This window comes from Azolla caroliniana, unplaced genomic scaffold (genome assembly GCF_043228905.1).
Source record: "Azolla caroliniana isolate FFs.n. ecotype wild unplaced genomic scaffold, voAzoCaro1.0.p SCAF_14, whole genome shotgun sequence".
Classification (NCBI taxonomy): Eukaryota; Viridiplantae; Streptophyta; class Polypodiopsida; order Salviniales; family Salviniaceae; genus Azolla; species Azolla caroliniana.
The window spans coordinates 16,607,744-16,634,132 of NW_028230449.1; the positions used below are offsets into that span (position 1 = coordinate 16,607,744).

At 51.1% G+C, this 26,389-nt stretch overlaps 1 protein-coding gene across 1 annotated transcript; it reads right to left on the minus strand.

Annotated features, from left to right (window-relative positions):
• Window positions 1-22,280: 22,280 nt before the first annotated feature.
• Window positions 22,281-22,952, minus strand: LOC147855640 (uncharacterized). The gene has a single exon (XM_087330094.1). It carries the CDS (start codon window positions 22,950-22,952, stop codon window positions 22,281-22,283), a length of 672 nt encoding a protein of 223 aa, XP_087186220.1.
• Between the last annotated feature and the right edge of the window lie 3,437 nt (window positions 22,953-26,389).

Consider the following 26,389-nt stretch of genomic DNA (forward strand, 5'->3'; position numbering starts at 1 on the left):
CCCGAGTGCTACCGGTAGAGTCTCCATCTCGCGTTCTATGTGTGTGTGTGTGTGTGTGTGTGTGTGTATGTGCAGGCGACGGAGCCTATCACTCGTCGGTTTGCCGGTTGTAACACCTTGATTTATATATACATAAGCATTCGTTATGTCTCCATCTCGCGTTCTGTAGTTGGTTGCAATTCCTGTGATTCCGTGGGTTTGAGCACTTGAGAATTACATAGTCAAGTCCCTTCCCCTCCCCTCACTCAGCTATTCCTCGGTCTGAGGCCCTCGTGGTCCCGCCTCGTTCTCCACGCACGCGCGTAGCAACGCGACATATTTGGTGAACCCGATGTGAACAGGCGAGTAGCATCCACGCAGAGGTGCTTGAGGTACGGGCTGAGAGTCGGACCTGGGAAGAGTTTGAAGGTCGGCTCCTTGAAAAATACGGGCTTGATGATGCGCTCCGGCTGTCGAAGCGGGACTTCATGGAATGGGTGGAGACCCCCAAAAAGGGGAGAAACGCGTCGGTGCTCCTTCAAGAGTTTGAAGAACGCTTCTGTTGAGCGGCAAGCTCAACCGGAGCCCAAGAGGACTTGTATAAATAGTGCTACTTAGCACAATGTGTATATATGGTCTTGAAATAATTTTGAAACGGTGTTCTGCTCTCTCTCTCTCTCTCTCTCTCTCTCTCTCTCTCCGTGTGTTGTTCTCTGTTTTACGCTTCCGCAAACACTCACGTTCACATGGTATCAGAGCGCGAGGGTTGAGAACCTCTGCTGCTGACATTTACTCTTGAGAAGAAAACCCTAACAGGTCGAAAACAGACACAGTAGAAGACATGGATAGAGGCTTGGCTACGTCGTTCCCAGTGGAGAAGCTCGACAGGAGCAACTACGCATCCTGGTCTTACAAGATGCACCAATACCTGCTTGGACACGGGTACTAGAGTTATGTCGAAGGAGCGAATGATGCGGCGCCCGACTTGGCACACAAGGACTACCCCGTATGGGAACAGGCGGCAAGCAGGGTGATGTACTGCTTCGCGTCCAGTGTCGGCGATCAGCTGCTCAGCCACATCCGTGACGCCAAGACACTGAAGGATGCTTGGGGGAACCTGAAAAAGGTTTTCGCCGCAAGCACCACTGCCCGGAAGCTGCAACTCAAACAGGAGTTGAGCAATGTTCAACAGAAGAACATGTCCGTGGCAGACTACACGGGCCGGATAAAGGAGATCTGCGACTCGCTCGCCTCTATCAATGTTACCGTAGAGGAAGACAAGATGGTGCAGGTATGTCTCGGAGGCCTGGCATCCAAGTTCGGAGCGTTCCGGACTGCGGTGTGTACAAGGGAGAATACCCCCTCATTCTTCGACTTACAGTCGATGCTCCTTGTAGAGGAGAACCACGCCGGTGCATCTACCAGTGCATCCCCGGACAGCCGAATGTTGTACACGGGAACGGATCGGCTCCGTGGGCGTGGTGGAAGAGGTGGGTCGGCACGCAATGGAGGCACTATGAGCGTGCCGACAGTAGTTCCGGGACTTCCACAAGCAGGGGGAGTCAAGGCGGTGCCGGAGGCCGGCAAGACAAATCCGCTACGGAATGCTGGTATTGTGGCAAAAAAGGCCACAGGGAAAGCGAGTGCTGGAAAAAGCGTGCCGATTCGGACAAATCCGGATCCGGCAAGACCGGTAAGGATGGCCGGGAAAACTCGCACTACGCAAACGGATCAGGAGGATCCGGAACCGGAAAGGCCAGTAAGGGGCCAGCCTTGGTGATGAATCACAAGGCAAACTCAATGAAGAAGAACACTTCCAAAACGGAGGAAATGTGGTATGTTGATTCCGGCGCGTCGAACCACATGACGAGCCACAAAGAGTGGTTCTCCTTTCTGGAGAAACCGGATCGACCAGGAGTAGTCGAAACCGGAGACGACACTCCTCACCCAATCGTGCACGTTAGAGAAGTCCCTCTAAGACACATCGGACAGAAAGGGAAGCTGATGAACGTACTACACGTTCTGACAATCACGAAGAACCTGGTGTCCGTCGGTCAGATTGTCGACCAGGGGATGCAGGTGCGGTTTACGCACCTCAGGTGCTTCATTGAGGATGAGGGCGAAGTCATTGCGCAAGGGCGCAGAGACGGGAGGATGTTTATCCTCAACACCAATGACTTTGGCACCGCTCTGTTCGGGAAACGACAGAAGGTCAAGTCGGACATCGACCTGTGGCACAAGCGGATAGGCCACGTCAACTACCGGAGGCTTCAAGACCTGCAAACGAAACAAGTCGTTTTCGGTTTGCCGAAGTTCAGCGGCCGGAGAGCCGAAATTTGTGAAGCCTGCCAACTTGGGAAGCAACACCGGCTTCCATTCCCCACCGAACGGAACCGGAGCCGTAACAAGTTCGATCTCATCCATTCGGATGTGTGGGGACCGGCACAAAGTGTAAGCCTAGGCGGGAGCCGATACTTCGTCTCCTTCATCGACGACTATACTCGACATACTTGGATCTACCTCATTGAGCGGAAGAGCGAAGTCTTCGACTGTTTCCGGAGCCTCCAGAAGATGGTGGAACGGGAATCGGAGAGGAAGATCAAATGCCTTCGGTCGGATGGCGGAAAGGAATATTTTTCCGGCCAATTCACTAGTTATCTGCAGCAGAAGGGAATTCGGCGAGAGTTCAGCTGCAGATACACACCGGAGCAAAACGGTGTGGCCGAAAGGAAGAACCGGACACTCGTCGAAGTGGCAAGGGCGATGCTGGAGGAGAAGAGCATGCCCCGGTTCTACTGGGCGGAGGCGGTCCGGACAGCCGTCTACATACAAAACCGCATTGGTGACAAGGTGTCAGCTCATGAGTTGTATTTCGGGCGCAAGCCGAACTTAAGACACCTTCGGATATTCGGCAACATAGCGTATGTGCATGTGCCGGATCAGAAGCGGAGAAAGCTGGATGCAAAATCGGAAAAATGCATCCTAGTCGGCTATGCTCAAGAGCAAAAGGGGTATAAGTGCTATAACCCCCAGACGAAGGAAGTCCGAGTTAGCCGGGATGTCGAGTTCGATGAATCGGCATCCTGGTACTCCGTACCGACTCCGACTTCCGATCCCGACCCAATGTCGGAAGATCAGGCCAGTGAGCCTGAATCAGCTCTGGCAGAGGATGATGATGCCGGGACTCAAGATGAGAGTCCAGAATCGTTACGGTTGAGTGGACCGAACGAGCGACTGAGTCGGTTGGATCAGTCAGATGAAGAGACGGCAAGTGGTGGAGACTCTACCGTGCTCTCCCCGCGCAAGGAACCAAGGAAACGGTTCACGCGCAAAGAGAAGGGGAAGAGGAAGATGCCGGAATTCGAAACCAGCAACGATGAGTCGGATCGGTGCGTATCCGACTCCGGAAAGGAGAAAGGCGGATCTTCGGCAACGAAGACCGAAATGGCCAAGAAGGGCCTCAAATTAGGTGACGGTGCGTTGCGCCGATCAACCCGCCAGAAGGAAACCGGTCATGCGGTACGGGTACAATGAATACATGGCGCATCATTATGCGTACATGACTAAGGTGACAGAAGTGCGTGAGCCGGAGAGCTACATAGAAGCGGCAAAGGACGCAAATTGGCGTGCTGCTATGGATGAAGAAATGCGGGCACTCGATGCCAACTAAACTTGGGACCTAGTTGATCCTCCCCGTCACTGTAAATCGATCGGATGCAAGTGGGTGTACAAGTTCAAGTACAACGCCAACGGTTCTGTTAACCGGTACAAAGTCCGGTTAGTGGCAAAGGGATACGCATAGACCCACGGAATCGACTACAACGAGACCTTCGCTCCTATGGCGAAGATGACGACGGTTCGTGTGGTACTGACAGTTGCTGCGGCAAGGGGGTGGCATCTTCACCAGATGGATGTGAAGAACGCCTTCCTTCAAGGAGAGCTTGAAGAAAAAGTCTTTATGACTCAACCCCCCGGATTTAAATCGGAGATGAACAAGTCGGCGGTATGCCGACTGAAGAAGTCGCTTTACGGCTTGAAGCAAGCCCCCCAAGCTTGGAACGCGAAGATCACGCACCGGTTGCGTAAGCTGGGGTTTGCTGTCTCTAAGTCGGACTCTTCGTTGTTCATCCGGCAAGGCTCTGACGGTCCGGTATGTATACTCTTGTATGTGGATGATTTAGTCATCACCGAACCGAGTCTTCTCGGAATCAACCGCGTCAAGTCCCAGTTGTCGGACGCATTCGAAATGAAGGACCTGGGGGACCTTCATTATTTTCTTGGGATCGAAGTGATCCGGACCCCCGACAACATATTGCTCTCACAACGACATTACGTGTTGAATATGCTGTATAAGTTCGGCATGACGGATTGCCGACTTGTCTCCACACCCCTAGACCGGAACCAGAAGCTACGTCCCAACTCCGGATCGGCCTGCAATGAGAAACGGTTCCGACAGGTTGTCGGAATCTTGATCTACTTAACCATCACCCAACCCGACATCAACTATCCGGTCGGCATGGTAAGTCAGTTCATGCAGAAGCCGACCGTGGAGCACCTTCAGTGCGCGCAACGAATATTACGGTATGTCAGCGGCACTAAGGACCGGGGACTGCTCTACCGGTGAGGTATACCCGAAGAGCTTGTCGGTTACACAGATGTTGACTGGGCCGGCGATGCGTCTGATCGCCGCTCCACTTCCGGATACATGTTCTCCATAGGTAGTGCGGCCGTTGCGTGGAGCAGCAAGAAGCAGCCCACACTGGCTTTGTCAAGCACTGAGGCTGAGTACCGGGCCGCTACCGTTGCCACTTGTGAAGCCATCTGGCTTCGGCGACTGCTGCGAGACTTGCGGATCGAGGTACCGACCCCGCTCCCGATTTACTGCGATAACATGAGCAGCTTGCAGCTCGCCAAGAACCCTGTGTTCCATGCTCGCACAAAGCACATCGAGGTGCACTACCACTTTGTGCGTGAGCGGGTCCTGAGCGGTGAAGTTGACCTACGGTATGTTCATACGGATCGGCAAGTTGCCGACATCTTCACCAAGCCGTTCGGATCGGACAAGTTGCAGCACTTTACCGACATGCTTGGTATTCAACATCTCGACGTGCCGCACTTGAGGGGGAGAAGCAAGGGCAAAGTCTCTACCGAAATAGGCAAAGGCCAAAAAATTGTTGAACCTGTCAGTAAGAGGAGAGTCGGAAGAAGAGGAGACAAGAAGATGAAGGAAGCCGAGTCGACGTGCACTCAGGAAGAGAAGTGCATGCTGTGCGGAGGTCATCATGACGGTACTGACCATGATGTGGAGTCGAATGAAGAATTCGATTTCGGTTCACCAGCTGAAGAAGCCGAGGGAAGCATGGAGAAGGCCAAGACTCGGAAGTGGTCTGATGTGGTGAGAGGCCTGAAGCCGGAAGTCGAAACGGAGTGTACCGATTCGGACAAGAGTTGGAACGAGTCGGAGATAGCTGACTCGGATCAACAGATGGATCCGGATGAGTGGGATCGACTGAAGGCCAAGGGGACACGGACACAACGGAAGTCGATGCCATCGTGGGAGAACCGACGGATCGGCAAGCGCCGGAGTCATAGCAACGTGAGTGCTGAGATGGGCCTATTGAGCAGACATGCCAACCGAGAGGGTCGAGGCGCGCAGAACCAAAGGGGTCGCGGCAAACGGGACCGGACCGGACTAGGAGTGCAAGCAAGGCGGAGTGACGCCAGGAGAAGTCGGTTGGAAGAACCGACTGCCACAGAGGTCGACACTACGACCCCACCTCAGGTTGAGCTTGAGGGGGAGTGTTGAGCGGCAAGCTCAACCGGAGCTGGATCGGCTGAATAAGCCGGAGCCGGTAAGCGAGACGGATCGGGCGAAACGGATCGGTATGACGGTGAGCAACCGAACCGGCAAGCAGTGGAGGCCGGGTGCAATCCGTAACCGGAAGTCCAATCGGAAGCCTAGTATAGGATAGACTACTAGGTAGCTATAGTCTCGTAGTAAGTGTCAAATGCTCGTATGAGCATTGAAGTACATAGTACTTCTATCAGTCCTAAGAGGACTTGTATAAATAGTGCTACTTAGCACAATGTGTATATATGGTCTTGAAATAATTTTGAAACGGTGTTCTGCTCTCTCTCTCTCTCTCTCTCTCCGTGTGTTGTTCTCTGTTTTACGCTTCCGCAAACACTCACGTTCACAGCTTCGCACGACTTTCGGCGCTGGACCGGACCATGTTGGACACGAGTCGTGTCCTATTGTTCGTTAAATCGGTGGACGCAAGGGATCGGGAGCAAGTGGGCTTGCTGCTAGAGACCGATGACGGCCTAACAACCAACTTGGCCGTGGTAAAGAGAGTATGCGGCCGCTTTGACAAACGGCGTGAGTGGGTCGATAAAGGCTTGATGGGGGCGGGTTCTGTTGCGACAAGGAAGGTCGAGGTACCCCCACCGGCGCGAAGAGAAGAGACCCGAGACTGGCTCGAGACCAGCTCATCAACTTCGACCAGCATGGTCAGAGGCTAGTCCGGAGGAGTGGCTTTGGAGGAGCTGACTCAGATGGTGAGGGACCTCTAGATCGTGCAAGCACGGAGGAACGGCGGTGAACAAATCCGTGACCGAAGGCCTCCAGCTGGGAGCCGGTGCTTGTGGTGCGACGTGGTCAACCACGCCTGAAAGGACTGCGGGGACTTCGCCGAAGCGATAAGGGCTAACGTGGTGTACCTATGGAACGGTCGGGTGCACGCTAGCGAGACTCGGAGGGCCCTGGATCTGAATGTCAGATGAGGGGGTATGAAACGACTGATGGAAGAAGCGGCGGTTCGTCACGAGGAGACCGTCCACTACTCGACGTCGGCTGGAATCTAGGTCGGAAGCGATGAAGACCGGAAGACGAAAGAAGCCGGATTCCGGCCGGTGATGTTGGAAGGCCTCGTCGGCGTAAGGCTGAAGAAAGAGGAAGCGAACCGCGTGGAAAGACGGGTTCGGGAGGTAATCGGGTGGAGTGACCTAGTCGAGGAGAAGACGGGCTTCGTGGAAGCCGCGTGCCAGAACTACGAGGTTCTGGTTGAAGACAAATGGGCGGGAAAGACCGGGGGGGCCGGACCCTCACAACGGTATGAGACCCGGTTCGGGCCGAAGCAGAGTGATGCCGGTGCATCCGACGCACCGGACAAGGCCAAGAAGGCCTGTTATCGGTTGAGCACGGAGATCGAAAGGACCATGAACCTATGAAAGGTCCTGGAGGAACAGATCCTCAACAACAAAGTGGAGCTATCGCTGAGGGAAGTGCTCGCTATCGCCAAGAAGGAGTTCCACGACTCCATCGTAGACTTGGTGAAGCGGAAAAGGCTTTCAATGGAGCCAGAGCCGGAGAAGTGGGTGGAGGTGTGAACGACGCACCTAGAAGACATGGCCCTGGAGGACGAATTGGCAGAAAGCCACTACTCGAGGCTACATTGGGCTAGGGCCACTACGGAAACCCCTGTTCGGATTGGGGACATCCAGGAGCCAGTGGTGGCGTTAGTAGACCACGGTTCGGAGATCAACTTGATTTCCATGGACCTCTACAAGAAGGGAAAGTGGTCGATCAACACCAAGCACGGGTGGAAGATACGGGCAGAAACACGCGCCACGGAGGAGCTGCATGGAGCCTGCCTGAATGTACGAGTAAAAATCGGCGATGTCGAGATTGACCAACACTTCTTCATGCAGGAGACGTCCTCGCATCCGGTGACACTCGGAGAACCGTACATCACGGCGGTGTGCATGGAGACAAAGGTGCTGGACAACGGTTCGGCATATGCATGAGTCAAGAGCTAGGATGGGCACCACTCGGTCCAGTTCCTGACGGTGCGATCGAACCATGACCGTAACCGCGAGACCCTCGGTGCCGAAACCCGAGGGGATTTTTAGAGAGGGCTATCAAAGCGTGGGGCCGTGATAGTCCAGACACCCCGGAAAAACCCCACAAATGTACTATAGGCGAAAAAACCTGTACCATAGGTAGAAAATTTTGGTTCTCCGATAGCGGAGGTTGTATGATAGCCGATGTAGTTGGCCAGGAAAAGAAGCGGGCGGAGGAGCGACTTCGGGCAGAGGAAATCAGCGGAGCCGTGGAGGCTGTCTCTTTCGACGACACCTTGGGGAAGTTACGGGAGCTGTTCGGAGAAGGCTTTAATGCAGACCGGATGATTCCGGTATTTTCGGAAAAGATGTACGAAGTCATCGCCGACTTCAGTAGTGGACTCGAGTCGGATCGGACGGCCCGAGTGGATACGAAGTACAAGACTGTGGACCAGAATGTGAGGCCAATCGCGACACCCTTGCCAGAGGGCAGCGAGTTACGGATAAAGGGGGTCGCATCGGACCCAAGTTTACGAGATCCGGCCAGCATAGGACACACGTTCACCGACATAACACTACGGGAGCTCAAGATCGATGGGGGGAGTTTTCTACTGCCGGCGGAAGAGGACCGGTTTTGGAGAATGCTCGGGAGGCACGAGAAGGCTTTTGCATTCTCACTGGAGGAGATCAGGTGCGTAGACCCGAAGGTTGTGGAACCGATGGTGATCTTCACGGACCGCATGTGCCGTGGAATCTCAAGCCGATTCCGGTACCCAGAGCTCACATCCCGAAGCTGATGGAGCTGTTGAAATAGAAGGTGGAGATGTGTTAGGAAACAGGTCCCTCCGGATGGGAAGTGAGAAGAACAGTGTTGATGAGCAACTCGGCCGAGGCCGAATCCGGATGTGGAGTACCCGACAACGGAAGACCCAGTGAGAACCGGATGAGGAGTACCCGGCAACGGAAGACCAAGTGAGAACCGGATGACGAGTACCCGGCAAGGAAGACCCGGTGAGAACCAAATGTTACAGGCCCGGTGAGAACCTCTCATCGGATGGAAGGGACATATATGTAAATATGTTCCAGAGAGCCCACCGGGGCTATATTTGTAAATAGCCCGAAAGTCATATTAGTATAAATATGACCTAGGGCAAACTTAATAGATAGATGTGTAGAATTGGTTGTGTTATTATGTGGCGATAATTCGGAGCGCAAGTGTGTACAGAGAAGACAGAGAGAGAGGAGAAGAGGTTGTTGCCTATGTTGTAACCGCCTGGTGGCGAACCGAGGGAGCAAGAGGTTGTTGCCTTTGTGCCCCATTGTTGTAATCTTGATATAGTGATATTTTGCAGTGTGAGGGCTGTCGTGGTTTTTCCTTGGTTTGGGTTTTCCATGTTAACATCCAGTACACTCTCTTCTTTACTGTTTCGTGTGTAGATACATCTCACCACATCCCTATTTTCTATGATTGATCTGACGTCTCGGTTGTGGCCAAGCATAGCTTAGGGAACCGTATTCCTATCAAACTGGTATCAGAGCAAAACGACACACTAAAATGGACGATTCGTTGGGATGCATATTCAAGCTCACCGGCTCCAATTACTGAGTGTGGAAGTCGAAGATGAGGGACATGCTCGTGGTTAAAGATCTTTGGTTGCTGGTTCAGTTCGGGGACAAGAGACCGGACAAAATCGATGCCACGATATGGGAGGTGATGCACATGAAGACAACGGCGTACATATGGTGCTTCATCGACATGAGTCTATACAACAACTTCAATGAAGAGAGCAAGGCTCATGAGCTCTGGGAGAAGATCGACATTATGTTTCAAAACAAAAATGTTGTTAATCAGGTTTCGGTATTTCAGAAGCTAGTAAGACTCCGGTACCAAGATGGCTCTAGCATGGCAGAGCACATGAATGCCTTCTAGGGGCTGATACACCAGGAAACATCATTAGAAGTACCTCTCGCCGATGAGGTACTAGCACTACTCCTGCTTGGTTCCCTCCCAGATAGCTGGGAGACGTTGGTTGTCACTTTGGGCAACGCCGGGCCGGAAGGGAAACGGTTATCCCTAGCAAGAGTGAAGTCGAGCTTGCTAGATGAGGAGATGCTCCTTAAGGATATGAGCTCCGACTCCAAAGCGCTCCTTAGCGAATCGGAACACGGAAGACAAAGGAACCGTAGTCCCCATAACCGGGAAAAGTCGGGGACACGGTCAAAGTCAAGGGGGAGGCCTACTTGCTTTTATTGCGGCAAGCCGGGACACTTTCAGAAGAACCGTCGGCACTTCCGAAAAGATAAGGAAACCGACGGTACCGATTCGAAGCGGACATCGGACCGGAACGGTAAAGACCGAAGGGGGCCGGACCGGAAGGGAACGACGGCAATCACGGCAAGTGAAGAAGAGTTGATGCTCATCACTGAGGAGAGTGAGTTGTACCTTGTTGGCGATGAGACAACGTGGGTTGTCGATTCCGGAGCATCGTTCCACCTTACCCCAGACCGGAAATGCTTCTCATCCTACATAGCCGATGATCACGGTTGACAACACCAACCGGATGGGGAATGAAGGTACATGCCGAATTGTCGACATAGGAGACGTGTGGTTGACAACACCAACCGGATGCAAGCTGTTGCTGAAGGATGTCCGACACGTTCCAGAAGTTCGACTGAACCTGATATCATCCGGTTGACTAGATGATGAAGGCTACATGGGTAGCATCTGGAACGGAGTCATGAAATTTAACAAAGGGAGCCTAATAGTGGCTTGGGCCCGGAAGGTCAACACCCTGTACCTGATGAATGCCTGGTTATGCCCGGAAGAAGTGAATGTGGCATCCGACACTACCGGTGAACTGTGGCACAAGAGACTGTGTCACATGAGCATGAAGGGGATGAAGAGGCTTGCCGATGACGACCTCATTCCGGTGAAGGACGTGCATCTTGAGAGGTGCACCGACTGCTTAGTTGGTAAGCGAAACCGGACCTCCTTTCGATCAAGTCCACCGATGAGACGTAATGCACCACTGGAGTTGGTGCATCCCATGCCGGAGCGCAGTACTTCGTGACGTTCATAGATTACCACAGCTGGAAGCTGTGGGCCCTACCGTTGAAGACGAAGGATCAGGTGTTATCCGTCTTCAAAGAGCTCCACACGAGAGTGGAAAGAGAAACCGGCCGGAAGCTGAAGGCGGTTTGAGCAGATAACGGAGGAGAATACCGGGGGTAGTTCGAGGAATACTGTCGCTCAATGGGAATCCGGCTCGAATTTACCGTGCCGAAGACGCCGGAACTAAACGGGCTGGCCGAGAGGATGAACCAGACCATAATGGAGAGGGTCCGGAGTATGTTGGCGCATGCAAAATTACCCAAGACGTTTTGGGTTGAGGCACTGTCGACGGCGACATATGTGATTAACAGATCACCCTCAGTACCCTTGGATGGGGACATGCCGCAGAGAGTCTGGACCGGTAAGGAAGTGTCCTACCGGCATCTGAAGGTATTCGGGTGTCTTGCATACGTGCATGTAGCCAAGGATTGGAGAGGAAAGTTAGATCCGAAGACCCGGCCATGCATATTCCTCGGTTACAGCGACAATGAGTTCGGCTACCGAGTGTGGGACCTGGCCGACAAGAACGTTTTCCGGAGTTGAGATATTATCTTCATGGAGGACAAGACGCTCGCCGACTGGGAGTTGGAGAAGAAGATAATGAACTCCAAGTCGACTGGTAAGGATCAATTCTACGATGAGCAGACCCAACCGGCAAGAGACCGGTTAGCACTCGATGAACCGGTCGGTGACAGTAAGGAGACAAGACAGGCCGAAGAAGAAGGAATAGGTGAAACCAGAACCGGCCATGACCCCAAATCGGATTAGGATGAAGAACAAATAGAGGAGCCGGTTGCCGAAATGCAAAGACGGAGATATCCTCTCAGAGAGAAAAGGCCCCCTAGAGATTTCCAGATGCAGAGCATGTGCTGCTGACCGATGAGGGGGAGCCGGAAAGCTTCGAAGAAGCGAAGGATGACACCAACAGCTGCAAGTGGTTGAGTGCCATGCAGGACGAGATGGATTCCTTGCATGAGAACCACACATATGAATTGGTGGAGTTGCCGAAAGGAAAGAGGGCACTCCGAAACAAGTGGGTGTACAAGTTGAAACCAGGAGATGCCGGCAACCCCCCGAGATACAAAGCCAGGATCGTGGTGAAGGGGTTCTAGCAGAAGAAGGGCGTGGACTTCGACGAGATATTTGCCCCAGTAGTAAAGATGACTTCCATCCGGACGGTGCTGAGTATAGCGGCAAGCATGAACCTCGAGGTAGAGCAGCTGGACGTGAAGACGACATTCCTTCACGGTGACCTCGAAGAGGAGATCTACATGCAGTAACCAGAAGGATTCGTGGAGAAAGGGAAGGAGCACCTGGTTTGCCGATTGAAGAAGAGCCTGTATGGATTGAAGCAGGCTCCCCGACAATGGTACAGGAAGTTTGACTCCTTCATGACCAACCAAGGGTATCACAAAACGCAAACCGATCACTGCGTGTTTGTGAGGAAGTTCGAAGGAGGCGACTTCCTGATACTCCTTCTGTACGTAGACGACATGTTGATCGTCGGACGAGACCAAGCTAAAATACGGATGTTGAAGAAGGCTCTCAACCAAACCTTCTCAATGAAAGACTTGGGCCCGACAAGATAGATATTGGGGATGCACATCATCCGGGACCGGTCAAAGAAGCAATTGAGGTTGTCACAGGAGAAATACGTTGTTGTGAAGAAAACCGGCCATAGGCGAGATCGAAGAAAAAGGCGCATGAACCGGCTCTTACACGGGTGGATGCGAGGATTGATATATTCTACATTAGGGTGACTGGTGTAAATACTAGGTAGTGCACATTTATTAAGGGATTTTGTGCGTATCTCTGTCGACAGGGACAGGGAATAAAGCAATTTGGCTGAAGAAAAGGGGCACCCCTTTGGGGGAACTATTTAAGGAGGGAGAGAAGGAAGGAACACAGATCGCGCTGTCGTGAAGAAAACCTTCCACAAGCGGAATCGGTGCACAGGAGGGTAGGAACCGGCTCTTCATGCACGTACGCCTTATGTTGTACATAAGAGAGAATTAGGTACATAGGAGATCCTAGGTAGGTAGATTCGGTAGGTAGGAAGGTAATGGGAAACGGCTCCTTCCTTGCCTATAAAAGGAGGGAGACGAGGAAGGCGGTGAGGGGGGGGTGAAGTGCTGTCGGGTTGTCGGGCGAAGGCTTCTCTCTCTTCCAAACTCCGTAGCTTCTTTCTGTGCAGGTTTTCGGGAGGCTCGCGCTACTCTGAGGAATGCCCGAGTGCTTCCGACAGCACCTCCAACCTACTCCTTTCTTTCTGAGCGTTTACGAACAGGCATCAGCATCTATTCGTCGGCCTATTAGGTTGTAACCGACTTCGTGCTTCTTGTTGTTTGTCCTTGTTAATATATATATATACATACATTCGTGTCTCTCTGCGTCGGTGTCCCACTCGCGTCTTTGTGTCGAAGGGCCGTGCCCCTGTGAATCTACGCCCACACGTAGTGGGTCCCTTCCCTTCTCCTTTGTCTCTTGCTCTTCGGTACAAGACCCCCGAGGCCCCGCCTCATTCCACGCATCCGCGAGGAATACCTCGACATCTTGGTGAACCCGACGTGAAAGAGGCGGCAGAAGAGCAGAAGATGAAGGGGTCGGATCTTGCGGAGGCCATGGCTTCGGCTGTGGATCGGGTATTGAGCGCACGCGAGGGCACCAACGCCCTCGACAGAGCCATTGAGGTGGTCGTCGGTACGATCGGCCGGTTCAGCGGGAAGGATGCCACGAAGTATTTGGCGTCCTACGGGGTAGAAATGCTGATCCGGAACATTCCGGAAGAGAGGCGTCTTGCCGGATTCCCTCGAGTGGCGATGCCGAGCATCCATGCGGAGGTGCTCGAGGTACGGGCAGAGAGCCGTACCTGGGAGGAGTTCGAAGGCCGACTCCTAGAAAAATACGGGCTGGACGACGCGCTCCGGCTTTTGAAACGGGACTTCATGGAATGGGTGGAGTCCCCCGGCAAGGGAAGAAATGCGTCGGCACTCCTCCGGGAGTTTGAGGAACGCTTTGCGCACCTTTCGGCGCTTGACCGAACCGTTCTGGATACGAGCCGGGTCCTACTGTTCGTCAAGTCGGTGGATGAGCGGGACCGGGATCAAGTCGGCTCCTTGCTAGAAACCGAAGACGGGCTGACGACCGACTGGACTGCGGTTAAGAGAGTCTGTGGCCGTTTCGACAAACGGCGAGAATGGGCTGACAACGGGGCGGCCGGTGTGGGCTCTGTCACAGCAAGGAGGCTTGAACCGGCACCGCAAGGGTGAAGGGCAGAGACCCGGGAGTGGCTCGAAACCAGGTCGGCTCCGACCGGCATGGTCAATGACTCGTCCGGAGGAGCAGCGCTGGAGGAGTTGACGCAGGCGATAAAGGATCTCCAGATCGCCCAGACTCGAAGGGAAGGCGGCGAACCGGCTCGTGACCGACGGCCGGTAGCAGGGAACAGGTGCATGTGGTGCAACGAGGTCGGCCACATTCGGAAGGACTGCGGCGATTTCGCAGAGGCGTTGAGGAACCGGGTGGTGTACCTATGGGAAGGCCGGGTGCACGCCGGCGATACCAGAAGGGCCCTAAACCGGAACGACGGGCGAGGAGGTATGAAGAGACTGATGGAAGAGGCAGCGGCCTGACACGTGGAGGCCATCCACTACTTGGCGTCGGCCGGTATTTGGGTCGGGGGCAGCGAGGCCCGAAAGGAGAGCAAAGACGGATTCTGGTCGGCAATGCTGGAAGGCCTCGCCGGCGAACGGCTGAGGAAAGATGAAGCGGACCACGCTGAGAGACGGGTCCGGGAAATAACCGGGTGGAGCGACCCGGTCGAGGAGAAGACGGGCTTCGTAGAAGCCGCCTGCCGGAACTACGAGGCTCTGGTAGAAGACAAACGAGTGGGGAAAGCCGGAGCGGCCGAGCCCTCACAACGATACGAGACCCGATTCGGGCAACGACGGAACGATGCCGGTGGGTCCAGCGCACAAGATAACCCCAGGAAGGGCGGATACTAACTGGGGATGGAAATAGAAAGGACCACGGACCTACGAAAGGTCCTAGAAGAACGGATCCTCAACAGCAAAGTGGAGCTGTCATTGCGGGAGGTGCTAGGGATCGCTAAGAAGGAGTTCCACGACTCCATTGTGGACTTGGTGAAGCGGAAGAGGCTGTCGACGGAGACGGAACCGGAAAGACCGGTGGAGGTGCGGACGACGCACATCGACGACTTGGCGCTGGAAGATGAGTGGGCGGAGAGCCACTATTCGAGGCCACACTGGGCCCGAGCTACCACGAAGACCTCGGTAAAGATCGGAGATGTTCAGGAACCAGTGGTGGCATTGGTGGACCACGGTTCGGAAATAAACCTGATGTCCATGGACTTCTATAAGAAGGGAAAGTGGCCGATCAACACCAAGCACGGGTGGAAGATACGGGCGGCGACGCGCGCCACCGAGGAACTGCACGGGGCCTGCCCGAACGTGCGAGTCAAGATCGGCGACGTCGAGGTTGACCAGCACTTCTTCGTACAGGAGACGTCCTCGCACCCGGTCATATTAGGGGAACCATACATCACGGCGGCGCAGATGGAGACCAAGGTGCTAGACAACGGTTCGGCCTACGCGAGGGTCAAAAGCCAGGACGGGCGCCATTCGGTTCAATTTCTGACGGTGCGACCGAACCACGAGCGAAACCGCGAATCCCTCGGTGGCGAGAACTGGGAGGATTTTTAGAGAGGGCTCCCAAGGCGTGGGGCCAAGACAGTCCGGACACTCGGGAAAGACCCCACAGCTGTACGATAGAACCGAAACCAAAGAAACCTTGTACGATAGGTAGAAAATTTTGCTTCTCGAACAACGGAGGGTGTATGATAGTCAGCATCGTTGGCCGAGAAAAGGCAAGGGCGGAGGAGCGACTTCGAGCGTGCGGAGTTCTCGGCCCGGACGAGGAAATCAGCGGAGCCGTGGAGGCGGTCTCCTTCGACGACACCTTGGGGATGCTGAGGAAGGTAGCTGGAGAAGACCTTAACGAAGACCGGAAGATACCGGTATGTTCCGAAGAGATGTACGAAGTCATCGCGAACTTCATTAAGGGGCTCGGGTCGGATCGGACGGCCCGAGTTAGCACGAAGTACAAAACTGTGGACCGGAAGGTAAGGCCAGTCGCGGCACCCTTACCGGAGGGTAGCGAGTCCCGAATCAGAGGGGTTGCGTCGGACCCCAGTTTACGAGATCCGGTCTGCATAGGACACACCTTCCTCGACGGGACGCTCCGGGAGCTCAAAATCGGTGGGGGCGGGTTCCTACTGCCGGCGGAGGAAGACCGGTTTCGGAGAATGCTCGGAAGACATGGGAAAGCCTTCGCATTCTCACTGGAAGAGATCGGGTGCGTAGACCCGACAATCGTGGAGTCGATGGTGATATTCACGGTACCGCATGTGCCGTGGAATCTCAAGCCGATTCCAGTACCAAGAGCTCACATCCCGAAGTTGATGGAGCTATTGAGGCAGAAAGTCGATATGGGCATTCTCGAACCGTCGAGTGCCCCATACTCGAACCGATGGTTTACCGTACCAAAGAAAAACGGAACATTGCGCTTCATTCAAGACCTGCAGCCGGTCAATAGAGTGACCATTCGGAACGCAGGAATCGGACCGACCATAGACGAGTTCGCGGAGGCCTTCGCCGGAAGGTCGATTTACTCGGTCGGTGATCTGTACTCGGGGTACGACCAGTTCCAGCTAGCCGTGGAGAGCAGAGACATTACGACGATGCGAACTCCCCTCAGCCTAGTGCGAATGTGTACCCTGCCACAAGGAGGGACCAACTCGGTGGCCCACATGGTGAATGCAATGAACAAGGTACTGAGGGATTGCATCCCGGACATCACCATGCCATTTCTAGACGACATCCCGATCAAAGGGTGCCTGGTGGAAGAGAAGGACGAGACACTTGGGCCGGACGGGTGCCGGCGATTCGTGGCAACACACATCAACGACTGCGAGATGGTGCTACAAAGGTTAGAGGATGCGAGGCTCACCTTCTCCGGGGAGAAATCGGCCGTCGGGCAATCAGAAATCCTGGTGGTCGGACACCTATGTGGACCATATGGCCGAAAGCCGTCTCCGACAAAGGTAGAAGCCATCTCCGCGATGAAGACCGACTGTAGCTTGGTTACGGAGGTTCGGAGGTTCCTGGGGGCATGCGCATTCTACCACATATGGATCCCGCATTACGCCCACGTTGCGGAGCCGCTATACGAGTTGCTGAAGAAGGGGCGAAAATTCAAGTGGCGAGAAGAGCACACAGAGTCGGTCCGGAAGCTGAAGGGAGCTCTTACGGCAGCACCGGCGCTCCGGAAGGCTGTCTACGGGAAGGGTACCCCGGTATACATAACGGTGGATACGAGTCCGACCGAGATTGGATGGGTCGTCAACCAAGAAGACAAGGACGGCATTCGGTTCCCGATCAGATTCGGCGTGAAGGTCCTCAGTGAGCGACAACGAGGGTACGCCCAGGTTAAACGCGAACTCTGGGGTATCATTTCGGCAGTAAAGGCCGACAAAGACTACCTGATCGGGACAGAAGTGATTATCGAGACGGATTGCCTCCCAATTCTCGGCATGGTTTCTGGATGCGCGACACCGGACCTGGCGATGCTCAGGTGGATAGCGTACATCAAGTCCCTGGACCCGGAAATATGACACATTTCCGGAAAGGACAACGCCATGGCTGACATGCTTTCGAGGGCGAGGTTTGATGACGAGGGCGGCATGATTTCGGAGGACGAAGAAGTCAGCATGGACTTCTTCGAGGCGGCGTACGTGACGACTGGTGGGACGAGCACTCGGGCACTTAACGGCTTCGACGAGAGCAAGTACGACGGCGAGTGGCTACGGATCGGTGGTTTCTTGAGGACAATGACGCCGGATGCGTCATGGACGAAGGACGAGACCTACCGGATCCGGAAGAAAGCATACTGATTCTTTCTCCGGGATGGATACTTATGGAAGCACCCGAAGAAGAGGAACGGAGTCCCGCTCCGGGTGGTGGCGATGAAGGAAGAACAGGAGGAGCTGCTGACGGCCTACCACGACAGCCCTTGGGCTGGACACCGTGGAACGTGGGCCACGTTCAAGAAGATAAAGGGGAAGTACTGGTGGCCGGGACTGTACTGGGACGTGCATCGGTTCGTGACAACTTACGAGAGCTGTCAGATGCACGCCATAGTCCGACATCGGGACGAGCTTCACCCTACGTACCCTCCGACCATCCACTTCAAATGGATGGTAGATCTGGTGACGATGCCGATGGGAGTAGGACAGATGCGGTATCTGGTCCTGGCTCGGGAGGATCTGACGAACCAGGTGGAAGGCCGAGCCCTTCAGAACAAAACGACCGCGGCCGTATGTCGGTTCCTGATCGAGGACGTGATTTGCCGGTACGGGTGCGTTGGGAAGATCGTGGCTGATCGCTGGGAGTTGGACGCCGAAGAGGCCAAGGAGCTGTTCGACCGGCTAGGAGTCAAGCTCTCGCTTACCACTGCGTACAATCCGGAGGCGAATGGGAAGGTGGAGCACGGACACGGACTGATCGTCAAGGCGTTAGTTCGGGCATGCGGAGGGCAAGTCGGGAACTGGCCGCGGCTGCTGCCTTACGCGTTGTGGGCTGACCGAACTACGCACAGTTCGGTAACCGGATTCATGCCGGCAGAGCTCATGTTTGGGCAAAAGCCGATCATGCCGATGGAACGTACGATCTCCTCATGGGCAACCGTGGACTGGAGAGACGAGATGAGCCGGGAGGAACTGTTGGCGGCGCGCATACGACAGCTCGAGCGAAGACCGGAGGACGTGGAGCAGGCTGCGGGAAAGCTTCGGGTGGCAAGGACGAGGAACAAAGCCCGGTTCGACCGGACGCACCGGCTCCGACCAAAGAAGATCGAGGAAGGCGACTGGGTGCTAGTCTACGACAGCAGCCTCGACAACCAGCACCGAGCGACACGGAAGTTCGCAAGAAGGTGGTTCGGGTCTTACGTGGTACAAAGCGCGAACTACAACGGGACGTACCATCTGGCGGAACTCGACGGCACGAGAATGGCGATACCGGTAGCTGGGAAGCAGATCAAAGCGTTCAAGAAGCATCACGACGACGAGCCGGATCCGGTTAACCTGGACCGCGACGACGAACGATCAGAAACCGAGGAAGAACCGAAGGGCGGGGAATGAAGGCTGGACCGGTTTTCTCCGTCCCAACTCAATTTGGCGCATGCTGGTCGATGCGCGGTTAGGTGGGGGCGGATGTCGTGAAGAAAACCGTCCACAAGTGGAATCGGTGCACCGGAGGGTAGGAACCGGCTCTTCATGCACGTACGCCTTATGTTGTACATAAGAGAGAATTAGGTACATAGGAGATCCTAGGTAGGTAGATTCGGTAGGTAGGAAGTTAATGGGAAACGGCTCCTTCCTTGCCTATAAAAGGAGGGAGACGAGGAAGGCGGTGAGGGGGGGGGAAGTGTTGTCGAGTTGTCGGGCGAAGGCTTCTCTCTCTTCCAAACTCCGTAGCTTCTTTCTGTGCAGGTTTTCGGGAGGCTCGCGCTGCTCTGAGGAATGCCCGAGTGCTTCCGGCAACACCTCCAACCTACTCCTTTCTTTCTGAGCGTTTACGAACAGGCATCGGCATCTGTTCACCGGCTTGTTCGGTTGTAACCGACTTCGTGCTTCTTGTTGTTTGTCCTTGTTATTATATATATATACATACATTCGTGTCTCGCTGCGTCGGTGTCCCACTCGCGTCTTTGTGTCGAAGGGCCGTGCCCCTGTGAATCTACGCCCACACGTAGTGGGTCCCTTCCCTTCTCCTTTGTCTCTTGCTCTTCGGTAAAAGACCCCCGAGGCCCCGCCTCATTCCACGCATCCGCGAGGAATACCTCGACAACGCGCTAGGGAGGACGAAGTGCCGCTGCAGATTTGAGGGCCAAGCTCTCTCTTCTCCTCCTTCGGCCGTCGGTCTTTGTGGGTCGGGAGCTCACTGCCTCTGCTTCGTGGACAACCCGTGTGCTTCCAGCAGAGTCTCTCCCCCTTTGTTTTGTTTCTGGGAGTCGAGCGAGTGTTGTCTGTGTGTGTGAGTAGAATCCCCGGGTCGGGTCCATCGCTTGTTATTGTAATCTCTTGTTATTGAAATCAAGTATTACGTTCTATATCTCTCCTTCTCGCTCCGCGTATCTACAAATCTCTCTCTCTCTCTCTCTCTCTCTCTCTCTCTCTCTCTCTCTCTCTCTCTCTCTCACTCTCTCTCTCTCTCTCTCTCTCGCTCGCTCCTCGGTTCAAGACCCCCGTGGTCCCGCCCCTTCTACACGCACGCGCGTTGTCGTGAAAATCCATCACTATGTGCGGATCATGAGACGGAACCGCCGGGGTTCTGGACTAGAAAGATTTAGAGCAACATGAACAACACAAGCAAGTTTTAAGCATGAGACAAGAGGGAGAGACAAATCATTCGTTTATTGCAAAAGAAAATCAATTCTTTATAATTTCAGAATTGTGTTACAATGGGTTGGGTATGGAAATGAGAGATTAGTTTTCAAATAAAGGAGCCAACAACCATGCAAGGAGTGGTCCGATATAAATCCTAGAGATAATCTTTTACAAGAAAGCTCAAGTCCACAAAGCTAAGAGTTTGATATCAATATGTGAGATAATTTTCTTCTCGAATTCGAGAGGGAAGAAGAAAGAAGGGGAAAAAGAAAAAGAAAAAAAAACTAGGAGGGAAAAAAATGGGACATATCTCGAGCTCCTTGTTGATCCTCCTCCCCAATGTTACATTGCATGCCCACTTTTAGTCGGATGGCCTCTATTTTTAGTTGCATGGCCTCTGTTTTTAGTCACATGCTTCCATTTTTAGATGCATGCCTTTTTACTTTTAGTTGCATGGCCTTGGCTTTTGGTTGCGTGCGCACACACGCGTCCGCGCCACACATACGCGTCCGTCCGAAATGTCCACGCGTACGTCCACGCATGTGCGCGTGCACACACACACGTCTGCATGCTCGTCCGCACATACGCGTCCGTCCGAAACGTCCACGCGCGTACTTCCGAAAACGTCCACGTGGCCATTGAGACGCGCGTACGCCCGAAGCATGCACACCACATAGTGTAGCCCAAGTCACCTTGAACATCCTATGCTCCACACATCGATAGAATGAATATGTTTTGGTTTCCCTTATATATTCTGGGTTCCAATGTTGTCCTATCTATGTGAGATATCTCACAATTTTGTCTTTTCTTTTCTTTTCTTCAAACTTCACACTCACATAACTTGATACTTGTTTATCCGTTTTATCAAGGTTGTTAGGTACTTTAGGTACGATACGGATACCATACGTATTTAACGTATTAATACCCGTATAGTACCTCCCAATTTAAAAATACGTTAAATACGTTTTCTTAATATGTTAAATACTTATAAAATACGTAAAATACGTATAGTACGTTAAATACTTCTAGAATTTGAAAATTATTTACCTTTCTAAAAAATATCTATAATATTGTAAAAAACATCTATGTTTACACAATTTTGTGATGTACAATAATAGTTCTACATCCTAAAATGCATATAAGACATTTGAACATTTCACATCCTAAAATACCTGTAGTAATATGGATGTCGACATTCCCTTATTCTATAAATCAGTGTAAGTGTGTATCATCACGATGTTCTACTTCAAATTGTAATTATTTACAATTATGCCTTCATAGATTGAGGAATCATTTACAATTATCACACTCATGATAGGTTTCTCTTTTCTTCGTTTTCTTCTTCTTCTTCTTCTATCTTCTACGATTATCACACTCATGACAAGTTCATGTCTTCTTTTCTCTCTTCTTCTTCATCTTCTTCATCGTTGTCTCTTATATTCTTCTTCCTTCCTTCCTCTGGCTTCTTTTTCACTAAAATATTTTTTTTCTTTTGCTTTTGGTTAGGGTTTTACTTACATTTTCTTTATAAATACGTATTATACTTGTTTTTTTATAAATACGTAAAATACCGTATTGGACAAATGTACATGATATTTGATTGAATAACATTGAGGTATAGTACGTACTATACCAATGATGAGGTACTATACGTATTTAAACGTTAAATACGGGTACGTAAACAACCATGCGTTTTATGCGTAGTAAAATACGCTATGAAGCTCTTTAACACATCTATCTTTCCATATCCATATATTAAGCTAATCGTAAATAGTTATTTTACTAGTTTTCATATCGTGTGTGAAAACCCACCCTACATTCACCCCCACCAAACCTGCACATCCACCGGTATATGCCAATTGTGGTGAGGTTCCTCTTTCTTAATTACTCTTCTTCAACCTTGATGTTCGAGGATACATCATCTAGATCTTCGATCTCAAGATTTGGGGCTTCTCTTCTCTTAAAGATCTTGATCCTCTTCCCTGCTATCGGCAAAGCAAGTCGAGTTCCATCCAACTCCGCTAAAAAATAGGTTGCATTGCTTTCTACTTTCTTGACCATATACGGGCCAAACCATCGTTTTGCGAACTTTCGAGCAGTGCTATATTGATTATCGAGACTACTATCATAGACAAGAACCCAATCTCCTTCTTCAATTTTTCTTTGTCGAAGACGATGCTTTCTATCAAAATTCTCCTTGTTCTTCAATCGAGCTTGGCGCAACCGTTCTATTGCCAACTCGACATCTTCGGGCCTTCGTTCTAATTGTTGAATCCTCGTGGCTAGCAAGTCTTCCCTGCTCATTTCCTCTTCCCATGGCAAAGACGTCCACGAAGCAACACTTTGCTCAATAGGCATTATTGGTTTTTGTCCTAATATGAGTTCGGCGGGCACATATCCCGTAGTCGTGCTATGTGTAGTTCTATCTGCCCACAATGCATAAGGTAGTAATCGTGGCCAATTTCCCATCTTGTCGTCGCAAGCCTTTGCTAGAGCTTTTACAATTGGACTATGTCCTCGTTCCACCTTCCCATTTGCGTCCGGGTTGTATGCCATGGTGAGCGATAATTTGATGCCTATTCTTGAAAAGAACTCTTTAGCTTCATTCGCATCTAATTCTCCTCTATCGGCCACTATTTTGCCGACACATCCGTATCGACTAATAACATCTTCAAGGAGAAACCTACAAACCGCCGAAGTTGTTTTATTCCTTAGCGCCCGTCCTTCTACTTGGTTGGTGAGATCCTCTCTTGCTAGCACGAGATATTTCAATTGCCCCAATCCCATTGGCATAACCACTATGTCTACCAACTACTTATAGTGCATTGATAATGGATATGTCGGATGAAGTTCATCCCTATGTTGAATATTCGAGTATAATTGGCATTGCTCACATGTTTCAACATAGCTTGCTACATCTTTGTAAACACCCGGCCACCAATACTTCTCCTTGAGCTTTGCAAATGTTGCCCATATTCCACGATGACCTGCCCACACACTATCATGAAATTCAACAATTAGTGTTTGTTGATCCTGTTTCTTGCACACCACTCGAAGTGGAGTTCCATTCTTTTTCTTCGGAAACTTCCATAGATGTCCTTCTTTGAGGAAGAACTTGTAGGTCTTCTTCCTAATTCGGTAGAAGTCTTCCTTTGACCACGATTCATCTTTTGTAAGAGAGCTTAAGTATTTGCCAATTTCAATGAATTCACCCTCATAATCTTCTACTTTGAACACTGCTAGCACCCGAGCACAAGAAACCATAAAGAAGTTTAGGCCAACATCCTCTTCGTCAGAGTGCAAATCTTCTTCACCCTCATACCTCGCCCTTGACAACATATCGGCCACCACATTATGCTTTCCATTTATATGCCGAATCTCGGGGTTGAGGGACTTGATATAGGCAATCCATCGCAGCATAGCAATATCCGGTGTAGCACAACCGGATATCATTCCGAGAATAGGTAGACAATCGGTTTCGATTATGACCTCTGTTCCTATAAGGTAGTCACGGTCGGTTTTAACCGCGGATACTATTCCCCATAGCTCTCTCTTTACTTGAGCATACTTCCTTTGTCTTTCGGTTAACACCTTCGCACCAAATCAGATTGCATACCGATTCTTTTCTTTGTCTTCTTGGTTTATCACCCATCCAATTCCGGTTGGGCTCGTATCCACCGTCACATATATCGGGGTACCATCGGTGTAGTCGGCTTTGCGCAGTGCTGGAGCTTCCAATAATAGTTTCTTTAGCTTTCGAATCGTGTAGGTATGTGTGAAAGTGTTTTTAGAATCTAAGCCATTGAACATTAGGAGAATATAAAGTATAGATAATTCACCTTTTGAGGATAAGAACACGAACTAAGACCTTAGGGAAGAAGTCAAAAGTAAAAGTACGAGACCAAGAGAAAAGTAAAAAGAGAAAACGCAGACTATAAAAAACAGTAAAAATAGAATGGTCATAACTCCCTCGTTGTTTATCCAAATATCACGTTTAAATATGGATTAGAAAGCTTGTAAAAAGAGCTTTCCATAGCTTTTTAAATCGCTTAATTTGGATTTCGGATGAGGGAGATATGACGATTAGAAGGTTGATGTGTCATAGCTAAAAATAGGGAGATAAAAAGCTTCTAAAAATAGCATGAACGTGGATAAGAAGAGGAAGGTTATAAAAGAAGAAGTAATATGAGTGAGAAGGGGGCGAAGAGTGGGGGAAGAGTGAAGGCCAAAGAGTGGATGAGGAGTGTTAGGAAGAAGTGTCTTTGTGGAAGAGGAAGTGTCTTAGAAGAGGAAGGTCTTTGGTTTTAGTTCAATGTGGAGTTTGTCTCCTTTGTATTCTCTTGATGTTGGAATATCAGAATATTCTTATTTCTTGCTCGTTTTCTCTATCTTTTTTCTTAGTTTCTCGAGTTATACTCTCTAATCATAATTACCTAGAGCTATATAATATATTATGATTTTCAACTCCATCTAATCGGTTTGATCAAGCCCTCATATAGTGTATAACTATATATTATCTTATACACCCTATCATTTTTGGCGCTCCAGGGAGGGTCGATCCTTTCCGTATAGGAAGAGAAGTTATCATTTAATTGTGTTACTATATTACATTAACTTAGCTATGCAATTTGCATTTTCGGGTGAAAGAACACAAGATGCTGGTGCCTTTTTGGCATGCTTTGAGCATCATGCCATATCTATTGGACGCATCACCGACAATGAAAAGTTGCCCTTGTTGGTAGCTACATTCTATGGTCGTGCTCGAGATTGGTATGACTCTCTTCCGCAAAATGAACAAGGAGAATATCAATTATTGGTGCATCAATTTCGTACAAGATATATTCAATGGAAAAGTGCAACTGAGGTAAGGGAGGAGCTTTTTCAACTAAAGATGGAATCACCTTTTGGTTTTTTAGAGTATGAACGAAATTTCCAAGAATTGTGGACGACGTGGATTCGTCTTCGTGGTGGCACCGAAGACGAGTGGTTTAAGATAGAACAATTTAAGGTGGGCCTTGATATGCATTTCCGTTTGGAGGCAAGCTTGAAGGATCCAACGACTTTTCAAGCTCTTCTCCAAGTTTGTCAAGATTATGATCGACAAGTGAAGATGATGAGTTCCATGGGGGATCCCCAAATGACGGCTTTGGGTGCAAATTTGATGCCTCGTGCCAACTTTCAAGCCTTATCTTCAATTGTGCATGGTGGACAAGTGTTTCCAAATGTGTATACCACCACAACAATAAACCCAACAAGTATATCTCAAGAAGTGGAACAAGTGAAGAGTGAACAAGATACAATGGCGTTGGTGAATCGGCGCTTTGATGAAGTGATGGCCCACTTGCAACAATCCCAAGCAATTCGCAACACTATTCCCGATGGTGGTGGCTCTAGAGGGCATCAAGGTGTAATTTGTTATTCTTGTCAAGAGGAGGGACACTCAACAAGATGTCCTCATCGACAACAAAGAGGTATGGAAAGAGACATGTATGAAGTGCAACGGAATGGACAACGACTTATCAACAATGGAGTCGAAGGAGGCGAATCCATAACACTTCCAATGACTCAGGTTCCTACAATTCCTCATAATGTGAATCTTCTTAATTTTATTGATGATAGTGATAGTGCTTGTGAAGTAGCTCTTGTGAAAAGGACAAGAGCCTCGCAAAAGGAGAAAGAAGTTGAAGGAGAATCTAGTGACTCAAGACAAAAGAAGAAGTCTAAGGAGAATGAGAAAGAGGACAAATTGAGAAGGAGACACTCTAGAAGGAAGATAAAGATGGAGGATATTCCTATGGGAGAAGGTGTAGAATCTTTCAATCGGAAGCATGAATTGATATCGAGTGGACCAAGGATAACATGGCCGCAACTTCTCCAATTATCATCCACATTACAAAATGAGTGGGGGAGGCTTGTGAGTATTTGCCAAAGTCAAAAGACCGTGCATTACGTGGGGATCATGCGAGTAGAAGATCGAAAGGACATACGTCCAA